A 25473-nucleotide genomic window follows, 5' to 3' on the forward strand; every position below is an offset into this window, starting at 1 on the left:
ATGTTTTATGACAATTATTCATCTGCCCCTAACACATACATGCAGACTCACATTTGTTTGACACTTTGCAATATTGTAGAGGGTCCTTCCAAGTATCACTGAAACCAATCTTACTCCAATAGGTCAAAGGGGGGCGCTATAGCAATTTTTTGAAAATGCAAACTTTAAACAGGCAAAAGTCATGCCTCGTTTGGCCGACAGCCGTTAAACCTGCTTACACATGTGCCTTGACTCATGAGGAACACATGTATCACTTTGACCAGTAAGCTCTGCCCTTAGATTGTCTGCAATTTTGAGCAGTTTGAAAAACATTTAAATCCAGGATTTCTGAGCAATTTGCGTGAAACTGTGTCAAATACATGTTTGAGGCCCTTTTTCACAGGTTCATGTGTGTTGGTTCAATAGCTTGATCGCTTAATCATCTGCCTTGAAACCATAGGGTAGCCGGTTCGAATCCCACCTCAGGTAGACTTCATTATAATTGCATTGCACACAACATGACTATATCAATGAATACATGTGCAAAAGATGACGAGAAATGCATACTTGAAAGTAGTTATTTTCAATGTATGACGTACTTCATTCGCCCTTTTGTTTTGTTTTGTTGGATTCTCCCTTTTCACTGTCTAAGGCTGTGTATTGGATAGCTCCACCAGTAGAGTGTGAGTCTCATGTGCCGAAGGTCCCTGGTTCAAATCCCACTTATTACAGTTCACATTTAAATTGCATTGTACAAAACATGACCCTGTTAATTCAGACATGTGCAATGTTTAGACAATAACACGAAATGCTTTTGAGAGTAGTTGTTTTTTATGTATGACATACTTTCTTGTGAAAATAGCCGATCTACAATCTCACACCTTTTTAGATAGCAACGCGTTGTGAGCTTGTAGATCGACTATTTTCCACTAGTTTCCATTCCGAAATATATTGAGCAGTTTGAAAAACATTTAAACCAAGGATTTCTGAGCAATTTGCGTGAAAGTGTGTCATGTGTGTGAACTCCCTTTTCACTAGTACAGGTCTGTTGGCCCAATGGCTTAATCATCTGCCTTGATACAGCAGAGTCGCCGGTTCAAATCCCACGTCATGCAGACTTCAACTCAATTGCATTGCACACAACATGATTGTATCAATGAATAAACATGCAATTGATAAATAAAATGCTTATTGAGAGTAGTTATTTTCAATGTATGACGTACTTCATTCCCTCTTTTGTTTTGTTTTGTTGGATTCTCCTTTTTCACTGACTAAGGCTGTGCATTGAATAGCTTGATCAATACACTGTTAGTCTCATGTGCCAGAGGTCCATGGTTCAAACCCCACTTGTCACAGTTTACATTTAAATTGCATTGTACAAAACATGACCCTGTTAATTCAGACATGTGCAATTTTTAAACAATAACATGAAATGCTTTTGAGAGTAGTTGTTTTTTATTTATGACATACTTTCTTGTGAAAATAGCTGATCTACAATCTCACACCGGAAGAACCTATAGGACGGAAAAAGCTATAGATATCAACAGACACCATCAGGGAGGCCATATCTTTAGCTCAATGAGAAGAGAGGCAGCCTGTGAATCCATAGGTCGCTGGTTCGATCCCTGTCCCCAACAATGCGTTGAGGTGATCATCATTTGGAATTCCCCCTATTCCCATGGATTGGATCCACCCCTCTCACCTGCTCTCACTCATCACCAATCACACCTGCCACATGCACAGTACAATTTTTAGGTACTTTTACTTTACTACTCTACTCTACTACAATTACAAAACACCTACAGTAACCACATACAGCCGATCTACAATGTGACGCGTTATGAGCTTGTATGTATATAATAAGCAACCCATGCTGTATGATAACTTATCACATATGAAATCCAATTCTGTCTATCCAATGGCTCAGTCTGTACTGTGGCCATAGCTGAGTGGTTAGTGAGCCCACCTAGGGAGCCAGAGGCCCTGGTTGCCCCAGGTACGATTCCAGGCCAGGCCAGCAAATGTGTCGATGAAATTAAATTTGTCCCTGAGCAAGACTCTTAACCCCTAATTGCTCACAGGCCCTCATTGGAAACAAGACCGCAAGGACTTTCATGAACGGACCTGGAATTATCCTTATCCTTTACACTGTCTACCCACAAGTCTATAGGTCCCTGGTTCAAACCCCAATTTAACCGGTCCAAATATAATTTACTGAACAAAAATCATGACTTTGTTAATTAATGCATGTTCACTTCCTCTCTCTCTCTCTCTCTCTCTCTCTCTCTCTCTCTCTCTCTCTCTCTCTCTCTCTCTCTCTCTCTCTCTCTCTCTCTCTCTCTCTCTCTCTCTCTCTCTCTCTCTCTCTCTCTCTCTCTCTCTCTCTCTCTCTCTCTCTCTCTCTCTCTCTCTCTCTCTCTCTCTCTCTCTCTCTCTCTCTCTCTCTCTGCCACTGTGTCACTGTCTGTCTGTCTGCCAGTCTGCCAGTCTGCCAGTCTGCCACAGTCTGTCTGTCTGCCAGTCTGCCAGTCTGTCACTGTCTGTCTGTCTGCCAGTCTGCCACTCTGTCACAGTCTGTCTGTCTGTCTGCCACTCTGTCACAGTCTGCCAGTCTGCCAGTCTGCCACTCTGTCACAGTCTGCCAGTCTGTCTGTCTGCCACTCTGTCACAGTCTGCCAGTCTGCCAGTCTGCCACTCTGTCACAGTCTGCCAGTCTGTCTGTCTGCCAGTCTGCCAGTCTGCCAGTCTGCCACTCTGCCACTCTGTCACAGTCTGTCTGTCTGTCTGTCTGTCTGTCTGTCTGTCTGTCTGTCTGTCTGCCACTCTGTCACAGTCTGCCAGTCTGCCACTCTGTCACAGTCTGCCAGTCTGCCACTCTGTCACAGTCTGCCAGTCTGCCACTCTGTCACAGTCTGCCAGTCTGCCACTCTGTCACAGTCTGCCAGTCTGCCATTATTCTCGAAACCGCTCATTGCTGCTTGCAGCTATATTTATTTTTGAGTTTTCATGAACTGTGTACATGCTACATACTGCTAACAAAAACTGCTCAAAAGAATTAAGGGACCAAAGTGTTCCCTTAATTATTTTGAGCAGTGTATATTCAAAGATTTGCACTCATTTTCAAAAAATGGTTTAAAAAATGGCAGATCTACAAGCTCATAGCGCGACTATGAGCTTGAATATCTAGTATTTTTGAATGGCCAAAGAAATCTAAAGTGACACAGATGCGATCCCGGATTGAATGGGTAAATGTAAAAATCTACAAGCTCACAACGTGTCGCAGTGCGACGCGTTGCGAGCTTGTAGATCTTTTTTTTTTTTTTGCTGCAAAACACGCTTCCATAGAAGACACGCTGGCTTCTGTGGATTCCACAGAAGCCAGCAGAAATCAGTGGTGGCGACTGAGAACATTAACCCAATAGGCTCCATGCACAGCAGCCATATAGAGCATCGCAGTTCCGCCACTTCCTGGTGCCGGAAGTAAATACTCGATGCATTTTTCCCATTGACTTTTCCAAAAATATTTATATCAATCAATTTAAGCCTAGAATCAAGCTATCCAGGATAGCGGTGAATCATGACCATATTATATATGGTCATGATTATTTAATGATATGATATACTATATTTAACTCATTGAGTGCCAGAATTTTTTATTTTTTTTAAACGCTTGACAATTCTGGCACTCAATTTTACTACCTATGAGTACGTAAAAGAACAGAAACGAATAAAAAAAAAATATTTAAAAATGATGTTGTCCCAGTGCCAGAGTTTTTTTCACAAAAAACAAAAAGTGCTTAGGAAGCGAGATACAGCCTTTTTCAGTTCTAAGTTAAACAAGGAGTGACTGGAGCTGCACACCTTCAGATGATGATATCTTGGGTTCTGAACATGTTTTTCAAAAAAAAAAAAAAAAAAAAAAAAAAAAAATCATTTTTATGCTAATTTTTCAAAAACACGTCAAACACGTTAATGGCACGTTGAGCCATAGCGCTAAAAACACGTGAAACACGTTAATGGCACTCAGTGAGTTAATAAATACCCTTTGTTTTGCCGTTTTCAAAAAGGTTTTTTCACAGAATCAAACGTTTTATGGTCATGATTCACCGCTATCCTGGATAGCTTGATTCTAGGCTTAAATTAATTTATATAAATATTTTTGTAAAAGTCAATGGGAAAAATGCATTGAGTATTTACTTCCGGAATTGGGCCCCTTGCCTTACTTCCTTTACAGGTGTTACCAATTAATACTAATTAAGGCTCTGTTCCATTTAGCGTGGCATAGTGGTTGTCTTATTTTCAAGGACCCCCATAACTCTGAGAGTTACACACCCACCATAAGGGGCCATTTGGGAACCAAAATGGAGTGTTTCTAGTTAGCCAACATGCACAATATCAGCACCCTGACCAGAATGGAACAGAGCCTTCATTAGTATCATTGGTAACACCTGTGAAGGAAGTAAGAAGAGACCCAATAGAGCCAATCCTCCTACCTGGCAGGTGGAGAACAGGTAGACAGGAGTGGGAGGTGGGGTCTGGCTGAGCTCACAGCTCAGTCCCAGGGAGGACAGGATCTCGGTCAGGACCTCGTAGCGCCGCGCGTTGCTGGACTTGAGCTCGTCGAAGCCCTCCGACGTCACCTCCTGGGACTCGGGGGACATTTCAAGATGCACCTGCAAGTGAAGACCGTAAATTATTCCTTTTGGAGAGCGGTGGCGCAGTCGGTAGCGCTGTCGGCTCACAGCTGGGTTCGATAGGCTCTATGCACAGCAGCCATATTATGAAGACATGCACAGGTGTTACTAATGATACTAATGAAGGCTCTGTTCCATTCTGGTCAGAGTCAGGGTGCTGATATTGTGCATATCTACATACCCTTACAGGTGTGTAACTCTGAGAGTACACTCTCAGAGTTATGGGGGTCGTGGAAACCACTGTGCTACACTAAATGGAACAGAGCCTTCATTAGTATCATTGGTAACACCTGTGAAGGGAGTGATAATATGGCTGCTGTGCATAGAGCCTATTCCCGCCGGGGACGCTGTGTCTCTCCTACGCGTCAACAGTGCCCATACCCTAGGTGGGGGTTGGCGAAAGGGCCTTTCTGTGTGGAGTTTGCATGTTCTCCCCGTGTCCCCTATGATAGGTAATACCCTCACAAAAAAACATGTAGTTATCTTGGTCTCTATACTGCCTCCCCCTGGGGCGCCTGATGGAGGGGAAAGGAACTGGTTGGAATAACGTGTTCCTTCCACACGCTACGTCTTACTGGTGAAACTCCCGCCCTGTCAGGTGATAAGAAGCGGCTTGCTAGCTCCTCATGCATTGAAGGAGGCATGAGCTCAGTTCTGGGCTCTCCCTAGGCTGGCAGAGGGAGAGTAACGCCCAGGATTACATAGGCAATTGGCACTGGGTGAAAAAAATGGGTTACAAAATCGTGGGATAAAACAATGGTAAGAAAATAAAGAAAGCAGTTGCTTTGTGGCTCTGTACAAGCCCTTTGGTAGAGGTTGGGGTTGTGCGGTTATCTTGTTATTATGCAACTGTAAATAGTGGTGATATATCTTCAACAGTTCTTCTGTTGTTTAGAAATTGATATTTAACAATATTCTCCTCATTGACTTAAATTGCACATTGAAACAGCTCTTAAAGTCACTCTTTTAGCATATACATGAACCCAAACAAAATGCATTGTGACAATATGGGAGAATACAAAACAAGACAAAAAGTCAACTTCCGGTTTATTTCACTATAAACCTGGGTCTACATACTGAAATGGTAAAATCAACAGGAAGTTAACTTTTTTTTATCAAATAAAATGCTATGTGGGGTTTTGTAATATGAACACAAACTGAGAAATACTGCACCACAGCAGCCATTCGTGTCTGTCTAGACTCATACTATATAGTACATGAATGAATGAAGACTTTGATGTGCTTTGTGAGGTCACAGTTAAAGTTTTATATAATTACGTATAATGGCCTGTTTTGGCCATAGTAAATTATTTATTCATTTTGATTATTGGTATATTTTGATTATTGGATTATTGGCCATTATCATTAATTTCTTTGTATGTTTAACACATAGAGTGCCAAAACCGTATATATACCTTTTTGCTAATACACCCGTGGAGTGCCAAAAATCCTAAAAAACGTATATATACGGTTTTCATACCTTTTAGTTTTTTTCATTTTGTCCACAGGGGGGGGGGGGGGGGGGGGCTAGTGCAGCCCTGGAATCACCCATGAACACTCTAAGTAGTAAGGGACACCGTGCCAAAAAATCTCGCTCCCATCCGCTTCCATTCTATCTCCTGGCTAAAAACCCCTGTATCTCCTTAACTTTTTACAGTGGGCAAAACGAGTCCCGTTCGATCCGAGATTACTCCGCCATGGTGACTCACGTGAGACATGTTGTTGTTTCAGGCTTTAGCCAGGACCATCGTGCAACCTACACGCATGCTTTTTTTTTCATGGATCGCTCGTCGTTGAGTCTACAGATTTAAACAGCACAATGCAGCGCAGCGGTGAGATTTCTGGCACCGAACGTAATCTGTTATTATAAAATTCTGGCACCCAATGTGTTAAGTTATTTGTCATATCTGCCTGGTGCATTTTTTGTTTACAAAGCCTAAAAAAGGCAGACATGAATGTCATGTGTATTCATATGTTCCAACGTTCAATGCCAGAAACACAATTTAATCATTCAAATCGGTCATTCCACGTCGGTGGACATCCGTACCTGGCACAGGACGGCCTCCCCTCCGTCCTCTCCGTGGGTGAGCCTGACGATGACCATGTCCTTCTGCCCGTGGGGGGCGTCCTCCTTGTCCCCCGTCATCTCCCCCCACAGCTCCACCTCGCCCCCTCCCTGTGGGTCCCGGATAAACACCTGGCCGCTGGCCCGTACGCTGAGCTGCACGAGAGAAAATCACAATGACGATCATCTTTTTACTTAACCACACTTAACCCATTGAAACCCAAGGCAGATTCTACAAAATGTCAGTTTTTAGAATGTCTTCTAAAAACAGTTTTTTGAAAAAAACTCATGTTTCTATGTCAGCAATCTGGGAACCCGTCGCCAAATGAAAATGAAAAACAGCGCCCTCTGCTGTTTTTACTATCTCAGTTGGCTCTGGGAGGAAGTCGATGCCGCACCCGTGCGCAAGGAAACCGGGGTTTTGGTCTGCCTTCAGCCTTTCACTTCCGGTGGTGCGACTCTTTTCATTCCCACTAACAATATTTCTACACGGAACACTAACACCACTTCTCCCAGAGAACATGGATCGTTTTGGTTATACGCCCACTTGTTTCTATGATGAAAGAGCAAGTTAACATGTGAATATCTTTCCGTGGTTTTGTCTGCTCCGCAGACGCTATTGTTAAATGAGTTTCGGTTTGTTTCGAGTGGGGAAGGATCGGCGGACACGTAAATCCCGCCCACTACATTTGATTGGGTAAAGCGCTGCCTGCTTCCTGATCTGAAGGCACGCCCACTTGTAGGCCAGTGCGTACGCGATATGACGAACCCCCCCGACAGATTCAAACGCAGAGCAGAATCTGTTCTTGAGAGATTATTACTATGTCAGTGGTTCTCAAACTTTTCCATGTCAAGGACCCCGAAATGTATATGTATTTGGCCGTGGACACCCATCTCAAAATACTTTGTTCCAGGGACCCCCCCAGAAGCAAAGATTTGAATTACAAATGTTCGCTTAAAAAATATATACATTCAAAGATTTGCACACATTTTCGTGATTTTTTCAAAAATAGCAGATCTACAAGCTCGTAGCACGGCACTCGGTGCCGCGCTACGAGCTTGTATATCTGCTACTGTATTTTTCAATAGCCAAGGTGTGAAAGAATGCTTTTTTAGCTGAAATCAAAAAATGACACAGATGCGTTCCAGGTCTTAATGGGTTAAACCCTAGATTCTTAGTCAAACGGACCTACTTTACAACTGTACCGCGTCTAGTCTACACCGTTTTTCAGGCCAAGGACCCCCTAGCTGAGAGAGAGATGAAGCAGGGACCACCTCTATATTGTATAATACTTAAAAGGGACTACACCATGAATTTTAACTTTTTCTACTTTTTGTGTGTGTTTTTGGTCTCCCCTACCAATCTCTAAAGCCAAAAATACCCCAGTTTGAGCACTCAGGCTTTCACAGCATATCTGGGCTTTTATGTAAATTGGTCTCAAAACAGACCAAACTGATTTGCCCCCGCACGTGACGTCACAAGCGATGCAATCCCTACCGTTTTTCAGTTCCAACATTATTTATTTTTATTTTTTTTACTTTTTCCACAGAACCAGGAGGTAACATGCATACAAACCGGCTCAAAAGCGCCACGTGCCAAATCAGGACAATGTGGTATTTGCAGGTGAGAAAGTGCTTTATAAGCCAGAGAGAAGTTAGTTGGAACGAGTATATATGAGGCTTGATATAGGCTCAAACCTTTTGAAAAACGTTTGAGGGACATAAACAATATTAAATATAAACTAGAAATTACTGTTCCGGAAGAAACAGTGTGGAATCGCTAAGATCCAACTATCTATTTATAGTACATATTGTGATGTCACGTGAAGCTTGAGGAATAACTAACTGTGATCGCTATAGCGATCCCACAATTAAAAAAAAAAATCATGGTGTAGAATCTACACCATGATTTTTTTCTGTGTCTCGACTTTACACCACGGCCAGTGGTGTAAAGTACATTTACTTAAAGGATCTACACTGTAGATCCTTTAAGTAAATGTACTTTACACCACTGGCCGTGCCCAAATATGGATATCTATGGACATCTATGGCATCAAATGGCATGTTTAATTAACTACTGTAGAACCAAATATGGAATGCTAGTTATTCTACACCATGGACATCACAGCAAAAATCATATAAAAGGAACCGCAAACCTCAACATAAGGCTTTCAGCTCTCAAAGCTGTCTTTGACATCACAGACAGTCTAAAGTGAATCTCTGAACTGCATTTCTTTACTTAGAAGACATCATCAGCATCTATAAGTGTTCTGACCTTTGCAAGTCATTGCTGCCACACCTTTTGATCAAACACGGAGGGAGGTGCAGAGAAATACTTTTATTTTGCAATCTACTACCGACCAAAAGTGTAACATCCCAACAGACTCACAGAGCTCAAACTACGCTGTCATTCCCCAGGCACTGGTGTAGCGCTGGTGTAGGGCTGGTTTAGCGCCCAGGATCACTTAGGAAATTGGCACCGGGTGAAAAACAATGGGTTACAATCGCGGGAATCACAAAAACAAAAGCAAAAAACAAAACAAAACAACAACAAAAACTCGCACGGAGAACCTCCTGCGCTGGGATCTGAGCGCTAAACAGATCCAGCAGATGTCTGACGAGCTCATTGCCAAGACCAAGGAGGTGTATGATGCCGTGGGCTCCCGAGACCTGAACAGAGTCACCATAAACAATACCCTGAAGGCCCTGAATGACCTGGAAGCTGAGTACACTGTCCAAAAGAACATGTTGACCTTCCCTATGCGTGTGTCTCCCAGTGAGAAGGTGTGGGCCGCTAGCACAAATGCATGTAAAAAGCTGAGCATGTTTAACGTGGACATGAGAATGAGGAATGACGTCGCCCGGAGGATTCTTGCTCTGGGATTGAAGGTGGATAAAGACCTTACTGCAGAGGATAAGAGATACATGGAGAGACTCTCCATGTATCTCTTATCCTCTGCAGTAAGAAAAACAAAAGAACAAAAGAAAAAAGAAATGGATGGAGTGCCAAAAGAGAAACAAGACAATATCAAATACGCTAGTTTGACCTTCAGCAGGGAGGAACTAGGAGGTCTTCCCGAGAACTTCCTGAGCTCCCTGGAGACCGATGGAGACAAGCTGAAGATCACGCCGTCGTACGACAACTATTTCACCACCATGAGAAAATGCTTTGTCCCTGAAACACGCAAGAAAGTTGGGAAAGCATTTTACTCGTTGTGGGTCACCTACGCTGACGTTGTCCTGGAAAAAAGCATGGCAAAGTCTGCCAAGAAGGTCTCCAACTTCCTGGAGGAGCTGGCCCATAAGCTGAAACCACTGAGAGACAAAGAGAGAACAAATCTCCTCAAACTAAAGGAAGAGGAGTGTCGGATCAGCCATCAGCTATTCAATGGGGAGCTGAATGAACGGGATGTGTCATACTACATGGCCCAGGTGAAGAACCAGTATGGAGTGGATCACAACCAGTTGAAGGAGTATTTTCCCTTGGAGGTTGTGACCCAGGGTCTGCTGGGCATCTGCCAGGACCTGCTGGGTCTGTCGTTCAGCCTGGTGCACGGCGCCCCCGTGTGGCATCCCGACGTCACTCTGTACTGCGTCACCGACCTCTCCTCTGGACAGAGAGTCGGACAGTTCTACCTTGACCTGTTCCCCAGAGAGGGAAAGTACCTCGGAGCAAGTTGGGCTGGATATTGCTCCCTGCTGCAGCCCGGCTGTCTGCTGTCTGATGGGAGCAGACGGATGGCTGTCGCTGCCATAGTGACCGAGTTCAGCAAACCCACAGCGTACGCCCCCTCCTTACTGAAGCATGACGATGTGGTGACGTACTTCCACGAGTTTGGTCACGCCATGCACTGCCTCTGTGCTCAGGTTGACTACGCTGCGCTCAGTGCATTCAACACGGAGACAGACTTTGAAGAGGTTGCCTTTGAAGAGGTTCCCTCCCAGATGCTGGAGAACTGGGCTTGGGAGAAGGAACCACTACAGAGAATGTCTAAACACTACAAGACAGGAGCTCCGATTCCCGACGACCTGTTGGACAAACTCATCAAGTCTCGTCGCGCCAACATCGGTATGATCTACCTGAAGGAGATAGTCGCGGCTAAATTGGACCTGGCTCTTCACACCCAGCCTGGTTTGGACCCGGCTAATGAATGCATGAGGCTCAGCAAGGACATCCTGGGAGTCCCTGATTTTCAAGGGCACAACATCCTATCAGCTGTCTGTGACCAAGCGGAAAGCGGCCGCGGTGGCAGGTTTTACCGCTACCTGTGGGGTAAGGTGTTGTCCATGGACATGTTCTACAGCCGTTTCAAAGAGGAAGGAATCATGAACCCCAAGGTGGGTTTGGACTACAGGAACTGCATCCTGAAGCCCGGTAGTTCTAAGAATGCCGAAGAGATGCTGAAGAACTTCTTGGGTCGTGAACCCAATCAGGAAGCGTTCCTCGCGTTCCTCCTGAGCAAAGGACCAACATGTCCAAGTGTTCAGTTCATCCCAGGTGGAGAGGGACTTTAAACATCAAATAAAAAGAAAAGAAAGAGGGTCTTGATTTGTTTTGGTTTGATGAAATGGCCACAGCAGTTTGAGAATAACACAAGAAAATCCTGAGATAACACAAGAAAATCCTGAGACTTATTTCCATTGATGTCCTCTCACAGTTAACAGTTAATAAGTTAAAAATACATTAAAATTAGAGGTGTAACGATATAGTGACTGCATCGAAAAATCGTTTTCAATTTTCAACGATCTACTATATCGATATGCAAACAGCTAAATATCTTATCGTTTGACTTTGTATCGTATCGAATCGTTTTGAATTGCAAATAATCGCATCGAATCGTTCTGCAATGCAAATAATCAATTATATCAATACTAAGTACTTTTAAGAAGAAAAAAAAGAGAAAGAGGGGTTTATATCCAGTATCCAGGTATTTATTTTTCACACAGAATTTGTGGGTAAACAAATAGTTACTGTATCGATTTTAAATCATTGAATCGAATCGTATCGTGTCCTGTATCGTTCATGTATCGTATCGACTAAATCACTGAATCGAAACGTATCGTATCGTTCTAAATTAACCTGTATCGTTCATGTATCGTATCGACAACCAAGTATCGTGATACGTATCGAATCGTTGTTAAAACGTATCGTTACACCCCTAATTAAAATACAAAACACATGACAGTAACATATACAGTACATTACATGAGGGCCCCTCATCTTTCATAGACTAGAACCCTCTTTAGGGGAACCTTTTTCTAATATACAAGCCTTTGTCTGCTGTTTAAAATACCTCAGATTGGTTGTCAGTTTGACACTGGTTTCGAGGCCGTTACACACTTTGCACACTTTACTGTTAAAAGCTCACATTTGCTACACTGGCTCTGGTGAAAAAATGGTTTACTTTGTTTACCTGAGTAAACAATTATTAAAAAAATATGGGGACCTCGCCATATCTTATGAACCTTGGTCAATCTGGCCATGGTAATCCTGGATTCTACTGGGAGCTCTCTGAACTGGTTCCTCCCTATCTGGGCTGACTGTAGCTTGGTTTTGAGGGATTTGATTAGGCCCTCGACCCAATCAGTACATGCAAAATCAAAATGGCACAAAATAAGGGAGTCGGCCAACACCAGTTTAGTCTCCCTATCCAAGTACCTTGCTGTCCGTGCCAAAAACCTTTGTCAGTCCGGAGACCTTGCTCAATACCTTGCCGGACATATTTTGGCCGTCTAAGTTACCCTCCAAGATACAACCCAGGTATTTCACTGATGATTTTGCTGCCATGTATTCCAAATGTAGTTTGACCTTGAAGTCAGGGCCCTTCCCTAATTAGGTGTTGGAGCCAAACAGAATAGATTCTGTCTTCTCAGAGTGTAAAGATAACTTGTTATCAATAATCCAGGGGTTAATGTTGGCCAATTCCTCACTCAGGGAGCTCCCTAGAGTGGCTTGATCCTTCAGCAATCTCTCAGCAACACTGACAAGCTATTTTCTATAATATAAACCCAGAGATGGTTACAAAATGATCAATAAAAACAAACTAAGTTCAGCTTTCATAAACATTATAATAAGGCTGTGATGGCTGTGATGGCAGAGGCTTGCACCTCTGTCCACGTTAGGGGAAAATATCAACCAATCAGAAGTAAAGCTAAAGCTAACAATATTGAAGGACAAGGTCTCCCAACCGAATCGAGTGACGTGACTCACAAGTCTGTACGACAAACCGTACACAAGTTATAGCAAAACATAGGAACTTTTAAATATCGACCATTCAGAAGAGGGGCGGGGCTAAGTAACCAATGAATGACAAGGACTCTCAAGCGAGTCAAGTGATACGACTCACAAGTCTGTACGACAAACCGTTCAAAAGTTATCCACATGTTTCCTAGGGCGTTGTGGGCATGACTTCCTGACGATTTGATCCAAATACCTGATCAAATCGTCAGGAAGTGATGCCCACAACACCCTAGGAAACTTGTGGATAGCAAAAAATAAGAACTATACCATGTATGTCTGTTGTCTGTTACGCATAAAAAATAAAAATAAATAGGAACTATCAAATATCGACCAATCAGAAGAGGGGGCTAAGTAAAACCAAAGAAAAAACAAGGACTGTGATCCGAGTCCAATGACATCACCCACAAGTCTGTATGGCAATCAGCTCAAAAGTTACATAGAAAAAAGGAAAAACTTGACCTTGTAGATCAGCTATTTTCACTTCCTGCTTGGCGGTGAAATAAGGAAGTTTGACGCTTCGCCATGGTCACACCGTTGTATGAAAACTCACGCTTTTGCTAACTTTTTATTGTTGAGGTCTCTTGTGTACGCTGAGCGAGTTTGAGGTGATTCTGAACATCCTCCAAAGACAATCTCCTAGTTAGCGTCTGTAGTAGTAGGTATCAGTGGTGGAAAAAAGTACTCAAATGTTTTACTTATCAATACTGCAATGTAAAAGTGTTCCGTTACGTAAGTAAAAGTCCGGAATTCAAAATGTACTTGAGTAAAAGTACAAAAGTATACCAAAAGTAAAAGTGCTAGAATGTTTTAAAATAGCAGATCTACAAGCTTGTAGATCGTCTATTTTCAAATAGCCTAGGAATAAAAAAGGGCTAAAGTGGTTAATGTGTGTTTTAAAATGTAATAACTTATATCTGCAAAGTAACTAGTAACTAAAGTTTTCAAATAATTGTAGTGGAGTAAAAGTACAATATTTGCCTCTGAGACGTAAGGGATTAGAAGTGAAAGTATTGAACATTGGAAATATTCCAGTAAAGTAAAAGTACCTCAAAGTTGTACTTAACTCTCTCACTGCCAGACTTATTTCTGGCTGCGTTTGGCCACTGCCAGGGATTTTTCGATTTTCTTACCTTTTTCCAAGTGGTCAGAGAATATTTATCTCCAGTATGATCAATCCCCTGATGGTTGCTAATCACTGAGGGTTATTATACTGTGTGGTTTCACAAATGTCAACGAGGTCATCGCAACCTTGTTGACATTAATTGTCTGCCATGTCTGGGCCAAAAATACACAGTAAAAAGAAAAAAGTACACAGGAGCCGAGATACAGACTTTTTAAGTAATAAGTTAACCAAGAAGTGAATGGAGCAGCAAATCTTCGGATCACGATATCTTGGTTTCTGAACGTTTTTCTCAAAAAAAATCTGGAGGTCCTTGTTTGGTTTGAGAACCACGGATATAGAAGACATTTTGTAGAATCGGAACCTCAGGTCTTAGCACGTTGCCTGCCAAGGACGCATACTGTATATGCGTCCTCTCAACTAGCTAGTTGAGAGGACGCATACTGTATATGCCAACCTATGAATGATGCCTTGACTGCGAGAGAACGATAGGAATGGAAATGACGTCATCCCAAAAAAACGAACTCCGTCCAGTCGTCCACTCCCATGATTTCTTCTCCCAGACTGCGTTTTCTGGTGAAAACGAGCCATATTCACCTGCCGATAACAACAGAACGGACGATCGCGGTTACAATGTTTTTGTTCCGGTGGAGAGAGGAGTGACTCGTCTCTAGCCTGGGTTCCAGACCATAGACCCCGCCCACTCTCAGAGCGGACTGCCTCCTCTTGGTCTGGTGTCGAAATGTGAACCTAGGATTTATTCGGTACAAAAAGTACCGTCCAATGAGAGTCGGCGGTGGGGGTGGGTCTAACGACAAGCCAATCAGCGAATATCTGCTAAGGCAAGCTGTGCGATGACGTCAGATGTAGGCGGATCCGTGGATCTCTTGTGATTGGCTTAGGGAAATTCAAATCCCCTCCCCCTTGTAATCGCAGACGCTGGAGCCAATTTCAGACTGAAGCTCCATGCATATTAATATTAATCAATTAATACCTGGCAGTGAATGTGTTAGAGGGTTAAGGAGTCTAGACCGAACCTGCAGTTCGGTGGCGTCCTCCCTGGTGAAGTTCAGCCTGCCGATCCGTTGCCTCCGCCTCTCCCTGGCCTCCAGGCACAGGCCCGACGGGCACAGTGTGGACGACAGCCCCAGGACCCGGCCACCCACCACGCCCAGGTAGTGCAGGAAACGAGTCTGCAGCTTGAAGGGGAGCAGAACCAGGTGATTACAATAGAGTTAACTGAAACGAACAAAATAACTAAAACTAGGATTAAATAAATAAACAATTTTAGTTAAAGGTAGGGTAAGTGATTTTCTTTGGTTAAAATAAGTGTTAAATAGCTCTATATTCTGATAGAACTATATAGAGTGTTTGTTCAGTAACAGGAGTCTACTTGTCTCTCCAGCTCTTTATAAAACAGAAAATGCATTTTCGTTTCAGTTTCATTTCCAATTTTATCCAATTAGGATAGAGAACTCAATCAGGATATAGATTAAACAAGTGAAATTGGAAGTGATGACACTAAGAAATGAGCAGACAAAATTAGAACTGGAACACTATAAAAATGAAGCTTAAAAATGGGTACTTTCTCCAGATTGGCTGAGATTTTGACACCTACCGGAAAATATATTTTCTGTTTATTAAAGAGCTGGAGAGACGGGGAGACTCCTGTTACTGAACAAACACTCTATAGCAATGATTACTATCAGAATATAGCGCTTTAACCTTTTAACAAAATACTTTTTGTTTTAACCAAAAAATATCACTTACCCTACCTTTAACTGAAATAAACATGTAAATGATAACTTTGTGGATATCCATTTTCCAATTCCTTAGCTGTGCCAGTTTTAACTGTAAATGTATGGGGGTCTTTTTTATTACCTTTTTTAGGACCTTTTTTTTTTTAGGACCTTTTTGAATCTCCCCCTTGACCAATACATAAATAAATAAAAATAAGACTTACATTACAGTCATTTAGCAGACGCTTTTATCCAAAGTGACTTACAATAAGTGTATTCAACATACAGTAGGGAACAGTATACTAATCACCAGAAGTCTTAAGTGCATTCTCTTCTAAAACAAGCAACTGAGAGTATACCTAGCGCTACGGTAAAAGTGCAATATATACCGGCTTTGTTAAAACAGACTTAACAGTCAAACTCGACTAAAACTAAGCCTTTTCAACAAAATGTAAAACCGTTTTAAAAACGGATTCAAACTGAACTAAAATTGAAAACCGGAGCCTTGTATTAGAGAGTTGCGCCACCTCGGGGGCAGAAAACTGTGCCGGTCACGTGGTTCATGTAAACTCGAAATAGTGACAAACGCTCATAGTAAGGTCCCCTCCCCGGTAGTTAGGCAACTAAATGGAGCGGAGGAGCAGATCTACAAGCCCATAACGCGTCGTGTTATGAGCTTGTAGATCTGCTATTTTTTGACCCGCTGTACGGCGAAGTATAACTCACTTAAAAGGACTGGGGAGCTGTTCTCACGTTATTGCTTTTCTAGCGCAAATATATCGGCGATTTTTGGGCCGACGACGGCCGATAGGAATATTTTGGCATATCGCCCATGCTTAGCTCATAGTGCATTCCGGAAACTTCCGGTTCAGGGCTTTGTCACTAATTCGACCAATAGAAGGCTCTGTAGAACAGTGGTTCTCAAACTTTTTCATGTCAAGGACCCCCAAATTGACACTTATTAGAACCGCGGACCCCCCTTTGAAAAGATACAGTATGCCAGGGACCCCCATAAGAGAAGATTGTTACGGCTCTAGCAGTGATTCTCAACCATTTTAATTTCAAGGACCCCCAGTTTGACATGCATTAGGCTACGGACCCCCATCTAATGGCATTTCTATCTCTGGGACCCCAAACTATATTGTAAAATCAATGTTAATTTAACTCTGAGAGTGTACAAATGGAACCAAATGGACCCGTTAGGGTCCATTTGGTTCCATTTGTACACTCTCAGAGTTAGACCCATAAGGGTCCATTTAGTCCCCAACTATCCATCATTTAGCTGGGGACCCCCTGGAACTCCCTCAAGGACCCCTGGGGGGTCCCCCCCCCCGGACCCCACTTTGAGAACCAACGCTGTAGAAGACCGGGCCGATGAAGTGAACGCGAGGCGGACGCGACTCTCCTCGCAATGGCTCTGGTCAAAAATCGAAATGAAAACAGAACCTGATCGAAAAAAACTTCCAAACTCGTACCAACCTGCGGTGTGAGCGGCTCCAGTTCAGCCAGCACCAGCAGCTTGGTGCAGTGGATCCAGGGGTGGGCGAGGACGTGCTTGGGCTGCAGGTGGTAGATGACGTAGCGCTCCGTGTCGATGCACTCCGCCAGCAGAGAGCGGATCTGCTGGAAGCGCTCCTCGCTGCCGCCCGTGTACACCAACACGTTGGGCGGTTTGCCGGTGCCGTCCCGCCCGGGGAACCCTTTGGAGTCGTCCTGAAACGAGAGGCGAAACGATTGATGGAATTAACGGGTTATATGATATTTTTTTCATTACAAATAAGTGTTAAATAGCTCTATATTCTGATAGTACTCATTGCTATATAGAGTATTTGTTCACTAACAGGAGTCTCCACGTCTCTCTCCCCAGCTCTTTATTTAAGTACAATTTTGAGGTATTTTTACTTTACTGGAGCATTTCCAATCTACTCCACTACATCTCAGAGGCAAATATTATACTTTTAATCCACTACAAATTATTTGAAAACTTTAGTTACTAGTTACTTTGTAGATTTGGATTATTATTACAAAACAGACATTAACCACTTCGGCCATTTGTAAATAGCTGATCTACAAGCTCACAACGCGGCGTGATGCAACGCATTGTGAGCTTGTAGATCGGCAAATAAGATCAAAATAATTGTATACATTTTAAACATTTGAAAACTTGGGACATTCTGCATAATGCGTACTTTCTACTTTTGGTACTTTAAGCACATTTTGATACCAATACTTTTGTCAAATAAATGTAGAATTCCGGACTTTTTCTTGTAACAGAGTATTTCTACATTGCAGTATTGATACTTTTACTTAAGTAAAAAAATGTGAGTGCTTTTTTCCACCACTGCTGTTTTGGAACATAATGAGGTTTCCACCCTGACAAGAGACCCTGATATAAATAAATAAATAAACGGGTTTACCTGAAAGTCCTCCAGAGCCTCGTCGTCGCTGCTGTTCAGCGCCGTGGTGTCGTTGGCGTCGTCGGGCAGCTCGGGGATGTTCTCCGCCGAGGCGTACTTCACGGACAGGATGGTGCTGTTCTCCAGCTCCAGGCATTCGTGGCAGTTGGAGAGGTGCAGGTGTGTGTGGCTGTGGGCCGACATGTGGCCCAGCGTCAGCTCGGAGGCCAGCTCCTGGCTGCTGCTGCACAGCGGCTCCGAGCCTCGACGATCCTCCAACCTAGTATAGGAAATTACACAGTGGTGTAAAAGTAACTAATGTACTCAAGTACAATTTTTTAAGTATTTTTGAGTGGTGCCAGCCACTCCTACACTTGACCGTGTGTGTGGGTCCGTCCGTCCGTCCGTTTGAGCACGGCCACAACAGCTGCAGCTGATTGCAACACAAGGATGCAACCAGTTACACTAATTCAAAGGCACCACTCTCTTCACACTGGGTGAGATTTTTTACTTACCTTGGATTGACAATTTTCAGTGCTTGTGCGCTTCTACTCCACTACATCTCAGAGGCACATACTGTACTTTTTACTCCGCTACTTAAATCACTTAAATCACAGGCTAGAGGAACAAGACTGAACAAGACTGCTCGACGTACTAAACAGCACACACAGGTAGAAGAATCTTGGCTGGGTTCAAAAACCAAATCCATTCCAATTTTGGACAGCGTGGCTCCCATGCAAACCCATCAGGGTCAAAACCCGCTCGGTACCATGAATGAATTCGGACATCCTTACTGCCATGAAAGTCGGAAACAAAAAGTCTTCTTTTTTTTCTCTTTTGTACATATTTCTTATGTCTCATACCAGTAACCTGTAAGCTGATTGTGTGACGTTCTGTATAGTAAGTGTGTATATCTGTCTGTCTCTTATGTCATCACGATTTGTGTGCATGGGAACTCATTTTAAACAAGCTTAGTGCTTTACGAGTTATCCAATTTAGTAGACCTCGTTATTGTGAATTGTACTTCCATGTACCGTTTCTCATGTCTTACTAAATAAAGTACATCGTACAATTATTTGAAAACTTTAGTTGCTAGTTACTTTGTAGATTTGGATGAGTACTACAAAACATGCATTACACACTTTATCCCTATATACTTTGGCTATTTGAAAATACTGATTTTATCATAACAAAAGTTTTTTTTTTAACTGTTAGGATTTAGAAGACATTTCTAGAATCGCCAGAAGCAAAGATTTGAGTGTCTGTCGGTCCCTCTTTACCTCCCCAGCCATTCAGGAACGCTTCAGATTTCAACCACCAGGGGCAACAGAGCAGGTCTGGACTTGATACCACTTGAACCAGCAGTGAATGGGGACACTAACAAACATTGAATTACCTTTTAATTCAACTGGTTTAAACATGTGCCGTGTAACTTCAGGCAATTTTGTTGCTCTACTAACCCCATTTCAGAGGTTTATTACCACACAAGCAGCATAGTAAATTACCTAAACTTATGAAATGCTGGATGCAAAGCCCTTCTGTCCATATTCTGTGCACCGACTGACAAGGGACAGGTGAATGTAATCAGACTGGAAGGTTTGCTGCTCTAGCCTATACACAAATCTACAACCAAATACCCCTATACACAAAATGCTACACACACACAGACACAAAATGCCTAAAATGATTTATACTTTTAACTTATATTTGTTCCTTCTGGGTCTGGCCAAAACCAGGTCTCCTGGTCTTGTTGAATAGCCCAAAGACATCTATCACTTTGCTCTAACCTCTTCCTGGTGTCAGGCGGTAGCAGCAGGCTGCCCTTCCTGCACTGGGCGTGTTGTTGGGGGTCCGGGTCCCCCCCCTCTCTCCGGTCACAAGGCGACGCCACAGACAACACGATCTCCGTCTGCGTGTTGTCCAGAGCGAGGGAGCACAGGTCCTCTGGGTTCTCCGCGCGCGGCTTCTCCAAAAGCTCCCTGAGGGACGATTCTTGGAGCAGAACGGCTAGGGGGAAACGTTGATTAACACAATGCCTGCCAGAGTTTTTTCAGAACAGTCTGTAGCCTCTGCCAGGGTTTTGCCATGATTTTGGTACCTGTTCGCGTAGCCACAGATTTTTTTCCTCCAGTATGATTGATCCCCAGATGGTTTCTAATCACAGATGGGATTCAGGTGTGGTTTCACAAATGTCAACGAGGTCATTTTGACCTCGTTGACATGTGTTGTTTGATGTTTCAATATAGCTCAAAACCAGTAGTTTTAAACCAAAAAACAAAGTGAATTGTTTGTCCGTTTGAATTTTAACATTGAAGTGAATGGAGCAGCAAATCTTCGAACATTTTTAGCTCCTAATCTGTTCGTAATTCGACAAGGGTTGAAATTATAAACAAAAAACAAAAAAAAATGTTTAAAAAAAAAAAAAAAAAAAAAAAAAATCCTTTTTTTCAAAGACGTATATATACGTCTTTGGCGGACAACAGCTGATTATTAAAAGACGTATATATACGTCTTTGGCAGGTAATCAGTTAAAAAGGTGAAATTATTATTACTGCAAAATGGCAACCTAGAAGTACATGATGATATTTCACTTTGGCTCATATATCAGGCATTATTTGACTATTTTTTTATGACATCGGTATCAGCAATTATGCAGCTGATGTGTCCTGATTTTTTCCCAACTTTCAACATGGTGTCTCTTGTGCATTTCAAACGTCAAATGTCAAATATTTTTTTCCCATCAGTTTTCAGAAAAAACATGTTTCTACATCAGTGGTGCTCAAACTTTTGTCAAGGACCCTCAAAATGATATGTGTTTGGCCGCCGACCCCCCATCTCAAAATGTTTCGTTCCAGGGACCCCCCAGAAGCAAAGATTTGAGTTAAAAAATGTTACTTGAAAAACATATATATTCAAAGATTTGCACACATTTTCACGATTTTTCAAAAATAGCAGATCTACAAGCTCATAGCGCGGTACTCGGTGCCGCGCTATGAGCTTGTATATCTGCTATTTTTGAATAGCCAAAGTGTAAAATAATGCTTTTTAGCTCTAATCAAGAAGTGACACAGATGCGTTCCAGGTCTTAAATGGTTAAATAAAATAATAAATAAGTAAAAGACTGAATGGAAAACAGGCAGTGAAAAAAATTGGGGGGGGAGAAAGAAAATCTCGCCTGCCCTAAATGTAATTCCTGGGAACTCCACTGGTTCAGTAACAGGGGTCTCCCCTTCTCTCCTGCTATTTTGATAAACAGAAAATACACGTTCAGGTCGGGAGAAAGTCTCAAATAGAAACTTCAAATCAAATCAAAGTTTTTCCAAATCTTTTTTTCATATGGGTCAAAACATGGGTAATCAGTGGTCTAGGACTCTGCAAAAACGGTCGGCCTCTAGTCTCTTCTACAAGTTCATTCAACACTCAAAACAAAACGTGTGCAACATAAAACTTGGAAGTTCACAGGATCTGTCGGGTGGAAACCTCACATGTCCAAAACCGTTACTTTTCAGGATTCAAACTCAACAATAACAAATAGCAGATCTACTTTTGATGCTTTTGTGTGACGCTGTAGTATGATCAAGTAGGGCGTTAAGCCATTAAGACCGGGAACGTATCTGTGTCATTTTTTTAGATTTCTTTGGCTGTTCAAAAATAGCAGATCTACAAGCTCGTAGCGCGGCACTCGAGAAATCGTGAAAATGTGGGCAAATCTTTATATATATACTTTTTTAACAAACGAACATTTTGAACTCAAATCTTTGCTTCTGGGGGGTCCCTGGAACAACATATTTGGAGATGGAGGTCCGTGGCCAAATACATATCTTTTTGGGGGTCCTTGACATGAAAAAAACGTTTGAGAAACACTGATATTACAGCTATATACTTTTTTTTTTTTAACCGTTAGGATTTAGAAGACAGTTCTAGAATCCCCAGAGGCAAAGATTTGAGTTAAAATGTTCGCTTTAAAAAATATATATATTAAAAGATTTGCATGATTTTTCAAAAAATAGCAGATATACAAGCTCATAGCGCTTGTATATCTGCTATTTTTTGAACATCTAAAGAAATCTAAAATGACACAGATGCGTTCCCAGTCTTAATGGGTTAATTTACAGGATAAAAACACAAACAGTTAGAATACAGAGATGGGGGGAGGCTTCTGCATGACAGCCACGACAGTGACGGAAAGACAAATGGAGGAGGAACTCACAGACTATCTTTGAAGGCACTAGTCCATTGTCCGGCGCCAGGCGGTCTTCTATGAAGGCTACGCCCAGGCGGCTGAAGTCGTCCAGGCTGGCCTGGCACACCGCCCTGAACGGCTGGCCAGGCCGACAGGCCAGAGGAACACAACACTCTGACCACTTCACCACCTGGACACCGAAAAAACACATGTTACACAGGTTATAGGCTGGTTAGCACAATTATTTCAAGCTTTTGCCTCGATTACGGTGAACCCATTAAAGGTTTCATGACGTTCAGTTTTACCACACATTAAAAGTCTTTGTCATGGTCCTTCAAACGTGTATGGAAAGTTTTAATGAAAAAATCCACTCCATTGATCCATGGCAGGTGTTTTTCTCTCACATTTCTAAAGCCTTTTCAACTGCAATGAAAAAAGAAATCTTTGCCTGCGGGTGTCGCTGGTGAGGGATTTTGCCTGTCAATCATCACCTCTGCTCCGCCCCCCCAAAGGAAAGGATAGGGGAGGGGAGGAGCAAGGAGGAGAGTGGGCGGGATTAATCGGCTGTGACCTCACTGCCGAAGGGCCAAGCTCAGATTACTTTTCAGCCTAATTATTCAGAAAACCCCAGACCACAGAAAATCCACTGAATGTTCAAAGTTCAGATTTTTTGGTTGTAATTGAGGTCATAAAACCCCCCAAAAAAAACATAAAAAATAAGAAAAGTGAAAATGAATGTCATAGAACCTTTAAGGCCTGACGTTCCGATTCTACAAATGTCTTCTAAATCCTAACGGTTTTCTGAAACATTTGTTACTATATCAGTGGTTCTCAAACCTTTTCATGTGAAGGACCACCCAAATTTGTATGTATTTGGCGGCGGCGGACCCCCCCCCCATCTCAAAATATTTAGTTCCAGGGACCCCCAGAAGTAAGGATTTGAGTTATAAATGTGGGCTTTAAAAAAAAAAAAAAAAAAAAAAAAAAAAATTATATATATATATATATATATATATATATATATATATATATATATATATATATATATATATATATATATATATATATGTGTCAATTCTAAAAAAGCTCAATTCTGACACGGATGCGGTCCCGGAATGAATGGGTTAATGAACCATTTATTTTGTTAAGTGCAAATAACCTGTCTACAAGCTCACAGTGTGCCGCTGTGCGACAGGTTGTGAGCTTGTAGATCGACTATCTGTGCTATTTTTGCACACCACCATTATACAACAAAGTATAATACAGGGCTTACTGCAGTAGTTAATCAAACTAATACATGTAGTCGATTATTTAAAAAATAATCTAGCAGACCTAACACAGGTTGTAACTACACGACCTTAACACAACACATTACAGAATTTGCTGATTTGATTATAAATTAGTTGCAAACACTATAGCAACTATCACAATTTGGAGCTTTAACCTTTTCACAGAAAAAATACTTTGTTTTACAACCTTTAACCGTTTGAATCCTCGTGTCCGTATTCTGGGGGCGAACACTCGCCACCAATAGCTGATTTACAAGCTCACACAAACAAGCTACGCAACACAACCACACTGCCAAATGTACCCAGATACGCCGTCCCACACCTTGACACTAGGTATGAAATGGTACACAAATGGTCAGCTAAGTCAGTGGTTCTCAACCTTTTCAGGCCGCGACCCCCCAAAATAATCATATTTGAAATGGGGACCCCTCACCCTGACAAGCACTTGGAATTGTAGGAGTTGAGGTGTCAAATTTTGTTTGGCTCAGTTCCACAGATAAATATTGTGAAAATAGCCGATCTCGCGAGGCGCTGCGAGCTTGTAGATCGGTGACAATTTTGGCGGTATTAAAAAGGTCTTAAGTCCTTAAAGTCCTTTTTTCGGTGAAGATATTTAGTGTAGAGCGAAAACTTGAGGGGTAATATAGCACCATGGGGGCCTCCAGTCAACTAAATATGTAGGATTATAAGTAGATAGAAACCAGCCACACGTTGGCTGCCCCAGACAACATTTTCACATCATGGACCGATTCTTTAGTGACCAACGGTTGGCAGTCTTGTCTTGTTAAAAAGGTTAAAGCTCTATATTCTGATAGCAATCATTGTTATTAGTTTGTTTAGTACTAAAACAAACACTCTCCTACTTCTTTTTAGTAAACAGAAAATACACTTTCAAGGGTTTCAAACATTTTCACAGCATTTACAACCCCCCAAAAAACAGCCGACGCATGCACAGTAACATGCACTGAAAGATCATATAAGAGGTGGTTTCAGCTACAGCCATGGATAATAATGATAGAAGCTGGATGTTGGTGAACTCAATTGTAAATTGTGTGGAAGAAATGTAATATTAGTTTTGAACTAGTTTCTTTCTGCTCCTACATAACATATTTGGATATCGTTGCTGTTGGGGAAAAAACATCTCATCTCCACATTAATGCCCTACTTCATCATACTAAAGTAAAAATAGCAAAAATAGCCAATCTACAAGCTCAAAACTCACTGCATCGTGATGCGTTTTGAGCTTGCAGATCTGCCATTTTTGAATAGGCTCTATGCACAGCAGCCATATTGGAAAGAAATTGGGCCTTCATACATCCTTCACAGGTGTTACCGATGATACTAATTAAGGCTCTGTTCCATTCTGGTCAAACAGAGTCAGGGTTCTGATATTGTTCGGCTCACTGGAGACACTATCCTACACCAGTGGTCCAGGGACCGTCATGGTTCCTTGAGGGGGTTACAAATAAAAATAAAATGTGGACACATGAGGTTTCCACCCGACACCAACGATATGTGATGTGTAATGCGTACTTTATTATTACTGCATGTGGCATCAGAATGATGCCGCGTGGCTTCAATGATGAAGTAAACATTCTCTGGCCGGGGACCAGCAGCCACCGAGGAGGACGGTGACAGCACAGTCCAACTGCTGAGGTCCTCACATGCCTATGGGGACAACAAACACACACACACACACACACACATATGTCTACACGTTAGTAGAGACATCGGTTAGGACTCATTATTAGGGATTAGGGTTGAGAC

The 25473-nt window shown here is 42.3% G+C and overlaps 2 protein-coding genes across 3 annotated transcripts in view; one reads left to right on the top strand and one right to left on the bottom strand.

Moving 5' to 3' along the window:
• The window catches only part of hlcs (holocarboxylase synthetase (biotin-(proprionyl-CoA-carboxylase (ATP-hydrolysing)) ligase)), an 87462-nt gene that overhangs the window by 51484 nt on the left and 10505 nt on the right, over positions 1–25473 (bottom strand). The window contains exons 2-9 of one of the 2 annotated variants that reach the window (XM_084074472.1): positions 25240–25374; positions 22445–22607; positions 20022–20241; positions 18256–18514; positions 17318–17551; positions 15137–15298; positions 6721–6894; positions 4473–4652 (exon numbers count right to left, since the gene is read on the bottom strand). In XM_084074472.1, coding sequence (XP_083930598.1) covers positions 4473–4652; positions 6721–6894; positions 15137–15298; positions 17318–17551; positions 18256–18514; positions 20022–20241; positions 22445–22607; positions 25240–25374 — 1527 coding nt within the window. The remainder of the gene's footprint in view (positions 1–4472; positions 4653–6720; positions 6895–15136; positions 15299–17317; positions 17552–18255; positions 18515–20021; positions 20242–22444; positions 22608–25239; positions 25375–25473) is intronic. The other variant, XM_084074473.1, reaches the window with a different exon arrangement.
• On the top strand, positions 9232–11253 carry LOC311056723 (thimet oligopeptidase-like; the record flags this gene model as incomplete). Its single annotated transcript, XM_084073530.1, has 1 exon — positions 9232–11253. One exon carries the CDS (start codon positions 9232–9234, stop codon positions 11251–11253), a length of 2022 nt encoding a protein of 673 aa, XP_083929656.1.

This window comes from Gymnoscopelus microlampas (genome assembly GCF_963454915.1).
Source record: "Gymnoscopelus microlampas genome assembly, chromosome: 12".
In the NCBI taxonomy this organism is placed as follows: Eukaryota; Metazoa; Chordata; class Actinopteri; order Myctophiformes; family Myctophidae; genus Gymnoscopelus; species Gymnoscopelus microlampas.